At 40.9% G+C, this 12,940-nt stretch overlaps 1 protein-coding gene across 1 annotated transcript; it reads right to left on the reverse strand.

Annotated features, from left to right (window-relative positions):
• Nucleotides 1–744: 744 nt before the first annotated feature.
• On the reverse strand, nt 745–10,742 carry LOC143010157 (homeobox protein Mohawk-like). Its single transcript, XM_076162358.1, has 6 exons — nt 10,513–10,742; nt 9,842–10,001; nt 9,600–9,753; nt 8,927–9,259; nt 2,096–2,120; nt 745–1,779 (listed from the first exon to the last, which is right to left on the reverse strand). Exons 1-6 carry the CDS (start codon nt 10,740–10,742, stop codon nt 1,458–1,460), a joined length of 1,224 nt encoding a protein of 407 aa, XP_076018473.1. The 3' UTR covers nt 745–1,457.
• Nucleotides 10,743–12,940: the final 2,198 nt, after the last annotated feature.

Raw genomic sequence — 12,940 nt, forward strand, 5'->3', positions numbered from 1 at the left:
TTTATCATGTTCTCTCTATTTCCAATAATAGACATTTTGGCGGTTGAACCCTGAATTGAGGTCAGAAAATTCCTCATTCAGACCTCATTTGGCATTTTTAACATCTAAACCAGATGAAGGCCGGTTGTCTCCGTCATCGTATGGATGGTGGTGTGTTAGTTAGTCATTATTAACCTAAAAGCTTTCATCTTTCATGGGCCCGTAGCCACAAACACCAAAGATATGTTGTAAATGAACAGAATCACCTCATCAACAAGCCACCAACTCAAAGGAAAACCATCATAAAATTGCAATTCCTGGTAACAGTGAGCAAACGCATGATAAAGGGGACATCCAGGTTCCCGGACCGTGACCCAGACTGTGCACTAGCTCGGTAATAGGAAGAGAAGGAAGTGACAGTTTTGTTTTCAGTCTCTCTCAGTTGTTGACTGCTAAATCAAGCATGAATTCATTTTCAAAATAAGGCACCGGACCCAAAAATAGACTCCAGGATAATCAGACCCGATCCAAAAACACGGTTGACCCAAAAAGAGAGAGAGAGAGAGAGCCAACACTGACATATTGGCACACAGACCAGTGGCAATACCAAGGGACCTGATTACTCTGAATGCATCTTGGACCCAAACTGATTCAGAATCTCAGGCCAGGTTTTGGAGGAATGGAGTGGACCCGTAAAGACCCCTTACCCACCAGCGATACAACGTACCACAGTTTGAGAAACCACTGACGACACAAAAGAGGGAACAGGTTTCACATTGGGTTTATTCAGATAGCTGCTGTCAGAGTTCTCATTGGATGATGATCCAGTCTCATGAAAGTTAATATAACTTACTAACACAGAGGGCAACAGGAAGGAGATATGAACAAAAGCAACAACTGTAGAAAATATTCAACTATTTTAAGGTATTTCTTGACATTTTACAATATAAAACAGTTTTATCAACATTACAAAATTTCATCATTTCAGTTCATTACAGCCGTACTCTGAAATGGATTTGATTCCTTTTTCCCCTCACCAATCTATACACAATACTCAATATTGACAAATGTATGGAAAATGTAATACATGCTGTATACAAGAGGAAATTATAGCTTTCGAGAGATATCTGACATTCATTTACGAGGTCTGTAGAATGGGACCTTGCCTTCAGAAAGCCTGTGTTTGGACCTAACTTCTATCCTTTCGCTGTAGAAGACATAGCAACATGGATGGATAAGGTTCCATGCAAAGCCTTACAGACCTGGTGAATGGCAAATATCTCCAGAATCCCACAAGTGACTGTAAAAACCATTTCAATGACCTAGTTTGAATTTTGCTGTAATATCCCTTTAATTTCACTTGATGTGGAAAAAATGATTTGAATCCACTTCAGTTTAAAGCTTTAACAAACCAAAGATGATGTAGGAAAAGGTGTTTGGACTGTACATGGACTGACCAGAGGCTCGTATTAAAGGCCTTACACGCTGTTCGTCAGAGCAACTTTGACCGTCTGGATTTCAGAGATATGAGATGATTTCTGGATGATCCGGCTGGTGAGAGTGGGGCCGGCGGCGCAGTGAAGCCTGGTAGCAGACGTGGGCCCCGTGGCGCAGATCCTGCTTATGATAGCTGCCCTCGTCATGGCGGCGGGCTCTCGGGCGACGGGCACCGTTAAGCTGCCGGGGTCTGCGGCGCAACTCTGCCCCTGAGCCAAGCTGGTGAGAGCCACTGCGGCATGGATCTCCCTCCAGCCTTGGTCACCTCTCCTCTGCTGCTGGCCTCGCTGCTGCTGCTGGTCACTGTGAACGCCATCCAGGATTAAAAAGGGAAAGCAGCTGTGTGTGTAACGTGTCATTCAATACCTAGTGCCTGAATAAAAGATCTGCTAAAAACAATCAGCCAAAGAGCAATTCAGGCAAATCCAGAGCAGAAATTGTCAATTTGCTTGGATCTGTTTTGTAAAAGAGTTTAATAGGGATTAACTGGGGATGATGTCTCAATTACAAGAACAACTTCCAAGTGAAATCATGAGTCGGATTACTTTTCAAGATGAGGAGAGTTGAAAAGTGCAAAGTTGGTGTGATTGGAGATGCAGAAGTAAATAATTGCACTTACTTAGTGGCAGAATAGTCCACTGCATCTGTAAGAGAGAGAAGTTTCCCATGAATACAATACTTTATAATACATTCTTTAACTGCATGAGGCCATGATAGACATACGTGATCCATAGCATTATTGTGTGAATCGTGTGTATTTGTCAGTGTGTCTCTTTGGATGTGTTTTCCAGTGAGAGGCTCGACTGACTTGAAGTGCTGCAGTCTGGCTTTGCTTAGTCGCTGCAGCCAAAATAAATGCGACACAATGTTTCTCTTGTGCTTTAGAGGGAAAAATCTGATATCTGCCTCGTGTCATGAGGGCAGACGCTGTGTTTTCACCTTCCCTAAGCTGAAAACCTGTAATGTTACTTCACTGTTTGTCATTCCTCCCCCGTGAGCTTCCCTGCTTTCTTCGCTGTCTGAGCAGTGTCATCCATCTTAACAAACGGCAGAAGAGTTGGCGAGCGCCAGAACTCTGCATGACTGAGCAGCAAACTGTAGTATTCAGAGTAAAAGAAGTGATTTTACCCCTGGGTTGCCAGTTTGGAAGAATTTGAAATTGAATGTGAAATGCCTGGAACTCGATACAACATTTTAAGTTTTCCTCTTTTTCTTTAGACAAGAATAAACTCTTAGATATATTTTCCTTTCTTTTCTTTTACTTTTCAAAATGGCATTGTGACACTGAAGTACAAACAAAGCTGAGACAATATCAACAAAAATCTTAATTGTTCCACAACATTAGTATTCATTTAGTTGAATTTAAAGTCTTAATGCCGCTGTATAAGTCCTTCAATCACCTGTTTGTTTCCTGACAGCTAGCAGGTAGTTTGTGGTGGAACTTTTACACGAGTGAAAAAAAGAAATTGGCTTATAACTGTCAAACTCTGCTGTGAATGTGTGTGTGTGTGTGTGTGTGTGTGTGTTTGTTAGTGGTGATTGAGCGCTCTGGCATGGCCCCTCCCTCCCACCCGGTACTCCCCCTGATCCTTCGTTGACGTGAAATTGTCAGGTCTCAAGCAGCTAACCCAAACAAGCTGTCAGAGGATGAACCACGTGTGGTAAAATAAACTTGAACCTAACATTACGCATCACAACGTTACTGCTACGAAACTTTTATAGGAACATCTAGAGCCGAACGTCAACGTAGCCAAAACACTGTTGAGGTCAATGATTGTGGATGGGATGTGACCTGTGTGTAAATATGTACATGTGAACGATTGGAACAACACACAGGCATGTTATTGGTAAAAAACAAAAAAAAGGTCATAACTTATGTGTCTCATTTTTATCATCTTGTCATTTTATTGAGCCACAAAGTGAAGAAGTAGAAGGTAAATGATCTATAAACACATGGGTTATAATAGAAGCTGGGTTGGGAGTTTATTGTTTGTTTTATCATTTGTTTGTTACATTTTTGTGATAAAGAAAATGTAAAAAATATTAGTACACAAAAAAGCTTATGAGTTGTGATTGTAGGTGTAATTTTGGTATAATTTCTTTGGTCTTTAAATGTCTTAACTTTGCCCTAAGATCCTTCAGAAATGCAGAAAACCCTCTAAAAATGTGGCATTTTGGTGATTTTTATCATTTTATTTCATTATTTGTGGTTTATACATGTCGTTTTTCTAGTTTCATATTTTCTCTCCAGTATTTCTATGTCTATATACATTTTCTTGCTGGTTCCTTTTCTTCCCTCTGCCTCTCTCCTCTCCTCCATCTGTAAAGCTCTTCTACTACAGTTTGCTTTATGATTAAAGTTTGTTTACTTCAATGATACAATTATACAAATTGAATCAATCAATCAAAAAAGAAAGTTGTTATAATCAGTTTTGGAAATTCAAAGAGCATCCAACATTGATCTGCAACACAAACTTTACATACATTTGGTAAAGAGCCTCATTATGACTCAAAGTTTGGAACTTTCCATTATTGATTTGTGGCTTGCGTTAGGATTTGATTGCCAATACTTGAGTTTACATGATTTGCACTGCAGGTAGAGAGTCTGACTATAAAAGCTCTCTGCCTGTCTCTAAGCATGTTGTAATGAAATTAAACTTAACTCCGCAGCTTTTAGAAGCAGGAGGAATACAAGTCAGAAGAGTAATAATTGCACAATTTGTGTTTGCGGTTTGTTGCTTTGAGTCAAGAACATTTTATCCCGTTTTTTAATTTGGGGTTAGTCAAAAACAATCTATCTTTAAAGTAACAGACAGCGAAATTAGAGAGCGACGGTGGAACGAACAGAATGCTGCGTTTCACTGCTGACAACTCGGAACATCCCTGCCTCTGATTTCTTCACCCAGGCTTGAGCCAAGACCAACTACTTGTTGATAGTAAATCATTTTCTCCTTTTTCGCTTTTTCTTGCTCCTGGACGTCCCTGAGCGTTTCTCTCTCTTGCACTGCCCACACGCACACGCTGCCAAGAACAGAACTTCCTCTGGTGTATTTATCGCTTATTTGTTTTACCTCTGGCAAGTCCCAACTTTACAGGGGAACCAAGCACAACAAAACCTTGGAAGGCTTAAAGTGAGATATGATGTATACTGAGACATTTATAGTGTATCAAAGTTCAAACACGCCAATGGGTCAATCAAAGTCTGAACAAACATGGATGAATATCTGTGTTTTTAGTTTGGTGGTGAGTTGGAATCACAAAAATGCTAATTAAGAAAATGAGTGACAGAAGGGAAAATATTGCGCTATTATGCTCTTTCTTATTTTTTTCCTCACTTTATGGGTCTTCGACCGCCCTGAAAGCTGCGTTTTGATTGGTCCTCCACTTTTGTAACTTGCATAAATTGACATGTAACAATTGGAGAGTTCACCTGTTTGCACACCTGATTAGAGACACCAGCGAGTCTGTGGGCGTCGCCTGCTGAGGCCTGATAACCAATCAGAGCAGAGCAGAGCGTGATGGGAGGCGGCCTTAAAGAGACAGTAACTCAAGCTGCTTGTTTTTCAACTGGTGTGCACAGCTGTGGAACGTATAAGTGGATCAATGTGTTTTTTGCACATTAAAGCATTCTTGTTTCAAAAATACGCCCTAAATGAAAATAAGAACATTGAAATCCGTATATTATGTCCCCTTTAATAATTGTTATGTGTGTTTATTATGCTGCAGAAATATGTCAGAGCTCCTGTCCTCCATTATTGTTTAAAAATGTGGAGGAATCTCAAGCAGGTATTTCATGTTTTAGCACTTTTGAGCTTGTAACATGTAACACACACACACAGTAAATGTGTATCTCAGTGAAATCCCTTCATAGTGTATTAGTTAATATAAGCCTCTGCTGTTCTGTGTTCAGATTCCCTTGTGTCAGGAGTGATTTGAGGAAACCAGCGCAGCACCTTGGTTCCTCAGAGCGTCTCTCCCCTCAGCGTGTTCTGTTTGTATTCGAAACAACACGAGTGGAAAAGCGAGCGAGGTATTTATCAAGATGTGTTTTTCTTCACTCTGCGTCCAATAAAACAGGATTCCAGTCACATTTATGACCCAGCAGCCTGAATATGAAGCTGATAAGAGGATGACGTGTTATTGTGTGAATATCAAGGTCGTTTTTGGTATTTTCTATCCTAATACATTGAATAGCAACATGTATCTCAATGTATACTACACCAGTACACTGATATGTTTAAAGTGTCCTTGTAAGACACCGTATGGCTCCACTTATTAGTCGACGGCTTTAGCTTTAGTGGCTGTTTTAGCCGCCTCCCGGGCCGAGTATAAACGTGTTAATGGTGTTAGTTCTTGTCATGAATCTGGCAGCATTGACTTTCCACTTCACCTCCACAGAGGAACCATACTGGATTACAAACACCCTTAATATGACCACCAGGGAGACATTAAGGTTCTGTGTAAACATTTCAGCAGCAACTCCACACAGTGTGATGAAATGTCCAAAAACTCCAGGTTTAGGTTTGAGAGCGAGAGTGATTAGCTATAGTATATAAAAAATATGAAGTAATTGCGAATTACTTTTATTCAGAGAAATACTTTTAAAAAAAGGTTTGGAAGGATTCCCTTTAACGTAAAGGGATTTACAGATTGTAAAATATCAGCAGTTGGATAAATTAGCAGTCTGAAACTATAAATCAGGTAAACGTTAACCTGAGACCTGCAAATTAAACTGTCTGAGGTCTAAAGTCGTTTTTTATACGTTCAGTGAATTTCTCCTTCTCATAAAAGCTATTAAAAAGAAAAAATCTGTTACTAGACAGGAAGAACAGTTTTTTTTTTGGTTGTGAAAATCTCAACAGCCAAGCTCATAAACAACAAATGAAAATGACTAAACACTGTTTTCATTTCGTCTGCTGTTGACGATTCAAGTGTGAGTTGGCGACTTGATCACATGACAGTGAAAGTGTGGGAGAGTTTCCTATAAAGTTTAAACATTTTTGAGACTTTCTTTTAGTCAATTAGTTAATTTGTAGAATCATTACATTACTTTTGATACATTCGTACTTTTCTAGAAATTTTATCTCTGTAATTTAGAGTTTGTTTTAGATCAGGAGTTCATTTCTAGATGTTTTTCCTCTGATTTTCTGGATTATAATAATTTTGGGTTGTTTTTGTTTTCCTTAATTTGAACTGAAAATTGTCAAGAATCGGAAATTAGCAAAGAATCCTCTTGTTCTGATAAAGATTGTTATGAGAGAATCTTTTTTTAGAATTAGCATTTTTTTAATTAAGCTGAAAAATACACCTTTCCTGAATGAAATGTTACAAAATTGCAAAAATGACTTCCACAGTGTTTAAGGCAGATTCAACAAAAAAGAATATCAGGTGGAAAAAATCCACAGAAAAACTTCCTTCATCAGAGACTCAGCTTTGCATTTGTCCAAGACATTGTCCCTAAATGTTCCAAAACAGTAAAAATAAACTTCAAACATGTCTTATTTAATAAAAGGAGGCAACTTATGGGCCGTGCTCTCACAGTGCCTTCCGTGCTTTTATTATGAAATGCAGATATATTTTGAACGAGAAAGTAACACTTGGGAGCGTCGCAAAGCCAAAACACACAAGTCCAGGAAGCAAACGTACACACTGAGCCTACTGATGGGGGAAATCAAAAAGACATTAGTGAAGCGGCTCAGCTTTGTCTGTCTCTGTGTGTGGATGATTGACAGCTCTGATAGTCACTGTGAGAGAAGTCTTCATCGCCTTACGGGCTGAAGTCTCTGTTCCTACATTTGGCAGAGATTTCCACTTCTCACCCTGGGAAGAATAAAGTCTCAGACATTCTGTAATTGTCCTTGAGACTGGACTGGACATTTCCACTATGGCAAGAGGCTGAAGCGGAACAAATGGCACATTCTCGTATATGGAAATCATATTTGCGGTGTGCGGCGGCAGCAGCCAGCTCGAGCCCCATCCAATTTTTAAAATGAGGGATTTTAGCGTCTGCATGAGTCCTTATTAGTAATGTTTGTAAAGGCTCGGGCTGGTGGACCGTGGCAGATTTGAGGCTTGACGGTGTGCTGAGTTCCCTAAAGGTCTGAGGGGGCACCCAGGTGTCACAGCCTCTTCCAGCTTCTCTTCTCTAACTTCATAATTAAATCTAGCTGAGCTTCTGGCTTTCAATTGGATGCCAGAGGTTTATTAATGTCAGGAATCATAGAGGAGCCACGTGTGCCTCTCCCTGCTTTCTCTGCTCAATTAGAAGTGAACCAAGGGGATGCTGGGTAGTTAAACTGTCATTTTCTCTCACAGTAAACATAAATCTACAATTAGGAAATGAGCCGATTTCTGCTGACAGGATGTATTATCACTTTATACACCTTTCACTCTGCTTCCTATGTGTTAAATCTGAAGGCTTGATGTTTGTTGCCATGATACTGGGTGTTTCATTAATAATACTGTCAGTCTTTGAACATATTTTCCTGTTTTTGTATTTCCATGACTATCAAGAGCAGATGTGTTAATCTGACGGTCACTTTCCACTGAAAAAAATATAATCTTATTACTCTAAAGGGGGCAAATTATACAGATTTCCATTTCCTTACTGTCATTTAGTTTTCTATTTTGAAACATGTGTACTCTGATCCATTTCTACTCTCCCTTGCCGCTGCAGCACCGTGCATGGTGAGACCCCGTACTTTCCGTCAGAGATGTGGCCGTTGCTAGAATCAAATCGATAACTCTTCAAAACATTGGTGCTCAGCTGGAAAAACTGCTTCCCAAATTTCTTCGCACTAAAAAAACATTTGGGTCTGGCGGGAAAAGGGAAACGTGATGTCATGGGCCAGGAGACCGGAGATGGTAGTTGTTGGTAAGTTCCATCAGCCGGCATTGTGAAACAACCAGAAAGCAGAAAGGAGGAGCAGCTGTGCTCGGTGGAGAATGCCAACACACTCCAGACAATACGGTGCAGGGAGGGGAGTCAAGATAAGTTGGAGACTTTGCAAAGAAATAACTGGAAATTTGAGATCTGAGCTGGAGAAAGCCAGTGTGTTGCCAACAACCAACCAACTTGATATACAAGCTCTAAAAGCCAGCAAATACAAACTGAGCAATGAGTTCAAAGCAGCTTTAAGTAGGTGCTGTATCTTTAAGGCTCCATCCCATAATGACCACTCAGTTCTGATAGGCCAGTTGTGTTAGACCTGAAGCTGACTGCAGCACACAGATGATGAAGCCAAACTCTTAGTGGTGGTTGTGTCTAACCAGGTGTGTAAGGGTAAACTCACATTACATGGTGATGTCACAGAAGTAAAGGACCAATCAAAAGTTTTCGTGGCAGCTGACAGGGTGCAACACAACCTCTATACTATGTTACACTATAAAAAGCAGGATGTGTCCTCTTTAATCTGTGTTGATGCACTGGACAGAGACAAAAATCTCTCACCCATGTGGTAGATTCCAAAGTTGGTCTCCATTTCAGAAGACGATGCCGGAGAGACCACATCTTCGTCACAGTCGTTGGAGCTGAAGGACGCGGAGTGGTTCCTCCACTTACGGGTTTTGGTGATGCCGTCGGACTTTGCCGCCATCATGTGCCGCAGGGTGTCATTCAGATACCGATTCAGTAAACTGCTCTTGTACTTGGACGGAGGCGATACGCTGTCATCGCTGTTGGCAGAGTCGGCCAGTGCGAGGACACTGCCCTGTTTCTCAAGTGCACCCTTGTGAGACGATGACCTGCCAAAGTCTGACTGGCTGATGGGAGTTTGTTCTTCATCTAAACACAGTAAACATAACAAAATCAAATGGCAATGCCTGAGTAAGCCCAAACATAATGCCAGTGTTTGGACTTTTAGACAATCAAGAAAATAACTCCTGATTCTAGAAGATTCCACACTGATAGAAAGGTTTAAAGGACTTTGTACTTTAAAAACAGATTATTAACTAATTATTAATTGATTAATTGTCTAAATCAAATTTGTATAAACAAAATAACAGATTCAAATATGAGTAAAGAATAATGTAGGAACAAAAAGTATAATTTACAGTCCAAAAAATAGATAGATAGATAGTTAGTTAACCACTTCAGATGGTTCAAGAGTTCTGCTCCCTCTCACCGTCTGAGTTGGTGTCGTCGCTGCACACGCTGAGCCTCTCCGCGTTGCCCTGGATGTATTTATTGTACAGTTTGATCCTCAGGGCCCAGCTTAGGTCGGGCTGCCTCACCGTGTTCTTCAGCCTCCGCCGGGCGTTGGCGAACCAGTTTGAAACCTGCACAGACAAGCATCTGTATGTAAGCTTCTCCACTCATTCACTCATTCACTCATTCAACATAAACATGAACACAAACTCATCTCACCTGCACTAGAGTCATGTGAGAGCCGAGGGCCAGCAGCACCTTCTCTGTCTTGGTGGGGTACGGGTTGTCCCGGTGTTTGTACAGCCAATGTTTCAGCGGACGGGCCATGTCCTGCAACACCTGCCTCTTATGGCGAACTTTGACCCCTCCCAAACGAGACCTGCGGGAGTCAAAGGTCAACCTCCTCAGATCGTTTACTTAAGTAAACAATAATAATACCACAACATAGAAGTGTTTTAAACTAGTTTTTCTAAAGTGAAAGTGTGAAACAAGATGTATTCAAGTATGCAAAGTAAAGATTGTTAGTAGTAAGAAAGAAAGAAAGAAAGAAAGAAAGAAAGAAAGATACAGTGTAGCAAAAGTATAACTTGAACAAATGTTTGGTCAAGTAATACAAATATCAAAATTCCTGAGGTTGGAATTTGGGTGCTAAAGGAAGAATTGATCACTAGTTTATCAGTTGATCATGTTACAAAATTTGTTGTAGTTGTTTGTTGTCTTTTAAAGACTTATATCTACTTTTCTGCACATACACAGATCAATAAGCTCACACAGTATGTCATATAGTATGTCATATTGTTTTAGATTACTGTATTTTGACAGAATTTCAACATTTCTCATGCCGTGCAAACAGTTACCACATATTTCCATCATGAGTAAAAGGGGCGTACCCGTATCTTCTGTACTTGATAGGAGAGCTGTTCTCAGTCGCCTCCTGGCTCTGCAGTAAGTCTGTGTTCTGAGCCTCTGCTAAGCTGCTTCCACTCATGTCCACACAGCTCAGTGGGCTCAGATCCTCTTCTCCTCTGTTCTCCTCCAAATGAAGGAGAGCATCAGTCTTCCTCACGGCAGCTTTGTTCATTCTCACACCCTCGAGAGTTTCCCCAATCAACAGGTGCATCAGTAGACGTCCGTATGAAAGCAGATGCAGGCGGTTCCCATCCTTGACCAAAAAAGTAAAGAATAAAAGGAGGAGAAGTTTCCCTGGTGTTGCGTCAGAGCTCCCTGAAACCAAGAGGAAGAGGCTGAGCGAAGGAGCAGACAGATGATGGCGGTCTCACACTTGCTGATGAGAGGATAATGTTTGCAAAATAAGAGAATGTTGTCTGGTTTAGCTGCTCCAGTGTGAGGAGAGTTCAAATAACCTGCTGCTCTTGCTTCCTATTGGCTGCCTCGCCGTCCAATCACATCCTCTGGAGAGCTGCGAAAGGAAAAGCTTGCTGAGCAGCCGTGTCTGTATCACTTCATGCTGTGAGAAAAATACCACACATGTAAGAATATCAGCAAATGTGGTTATTAGATTTACTATTAAGATTCTGCCTGGTGTGTGTGTGTGTGTGTGTGTTTTGAGACTGCAGCCTGTATTAACCAGTCTGACATGCCCTCATATTTTCTACATGAGGCATTTGAATCTTGTGGATCTTGTGGTTTTACCAAAAGTTGTGTCAGCAAATAATAATATATGTTTTACCAGAGGATTCTGGAAATTTATGGGTGTAATTATATGGTTCCTATTAACCAGCAAAACCACCAAACTGTGCCTTGTGTTAGGCAGAGAATCCTGCTGAGTTGAAATGGATTTGAGTACAAATTGGCCCATTATGAAGTCAACAGAAACAATGGAAATATTAAACAGATGTTTTGCATGAGTTGTTCACTGTACTTTGCTTGTTTTCCCATTTCTATGATGTAATATGGAGGGCTTGTGTTAAACATCGTCAGAGTTGAAATGTGAGGTTTCACTTCTATAGAAATGCATCCAGTAAGACCAAGCTGCTTTTGATTGGTCCTTTACTTCTATAACATGTTGATATGACAATATGTAACATATGGCTACACCTGTGGTTACACACACCCACAAGGCTATTGGACCACTGATGAAACAGCAACCATAACCAGTCTCTCTCTAGTTTGTTGTCACACAGTGTGTACATCCGTGCTGCAGCAGTAGGGTGCTGTGTTGAATAAATGTCCAAGTTGCAAATTGAATCCAATTAAAGAGTTATTAATTAGTAGAGTATGAGCAGTATAAAGGTCTATTGATGGCTCATTTACCACTCTTGTAACCAAAGACAAAAGTCTGACAAGAATCTGACAAAAATCTCACTATTTGACTGCTGCAACTGATACAACTTGTATCTCTTGTGGGAGAAGCTCTTAAAGAGACAGTACCTTAGATTACCTGTAACCTCCAAACAGACCCTCCCCACCAATGAAATGATGATATGATGGATACCTCTTTGAAGTGTGTCTGTCTTTGTAATTGTGTCACTATTGTGAAGTCTTTCTAATGTCTGCACAGCGAGCTGCTGTAGCCCAGAGATAATACACATGTTTGTCATTGTTTGTCTGTGCTTCAGAGGAGCACTTAGTAACGGGGACATGTGAAGAATTATGAAAACAGGCTCTGACAGAAGCTTAGCGTTTGTCATTAGTTCATCTGCAAGCTATGACAACACGCAGGCACCGGGCCCAGAGTGGGGACGAGACAGTCCAACTCCAGCCTCCGTCTACCAGGCATGTTTTTCCTCCTGAGATTCAAAGAAACCTATAATGACTAAACCATGTAAAATCAATACCGTATATATCTTTAAGCTTTTTTTTTTCTATTCCTGTGTAAGCCTTTGTTTAGAAGGAAATGGCTCAAATCCAAGCAGCACTTGTTCAACTATGAGACATAAAGGACTCCATAACTCTTATCCGTGTTCATAACTCACCAATATCAGTGGGGAGGTTCAGTTTCAATGCTTTCAGAGCTGAAAAACACATGGACCAGCAGCATCCCCGTTAGGTGCAGTAAATTCCACGCTCGCATTCCTGAGCAGTGGTCAGAGAATGCTACACGCTATCACACACCATTTACTCCAGTCCCTCTGTGATCTGTTTACCGGCTCAACTGTTGATATTAGGTGGGAACACACCTACACTCAGCAGCCTGGAGACCTGTAAAAAACACTGTGAAAGGACATATATCTTGCCCTGTGTGGATAGTTAAGGAGTGGTGTGTGTGTGTGTGTGTGTGTGTGTGCGTGTGTGTGTCTGTGTGTGTGTTTGATCCAGGTTCACAAACTCCAGGGCAATCCGGGAGAGTCAGACGTC

This window comes from Genypterus blacodes, unplaced genomic scaffold (genome assembly GCF_046128005.1).
Source record: "Genypterus blacodes isolate CSIRO-AG114 ecotype Tasmania unplaced genomic scaffold, CSIRO-AGI_Gbla_v1 ptg000120l_1, whole genome shotgun sequence".
Taxonomy (NCBI): domain Eukaryota; kingdom Metazoa; phylum Chordata; class Actinopteri; order Ophidiiformes; family Ophidiidae; genus Genypterus; species Genypterus blacodes.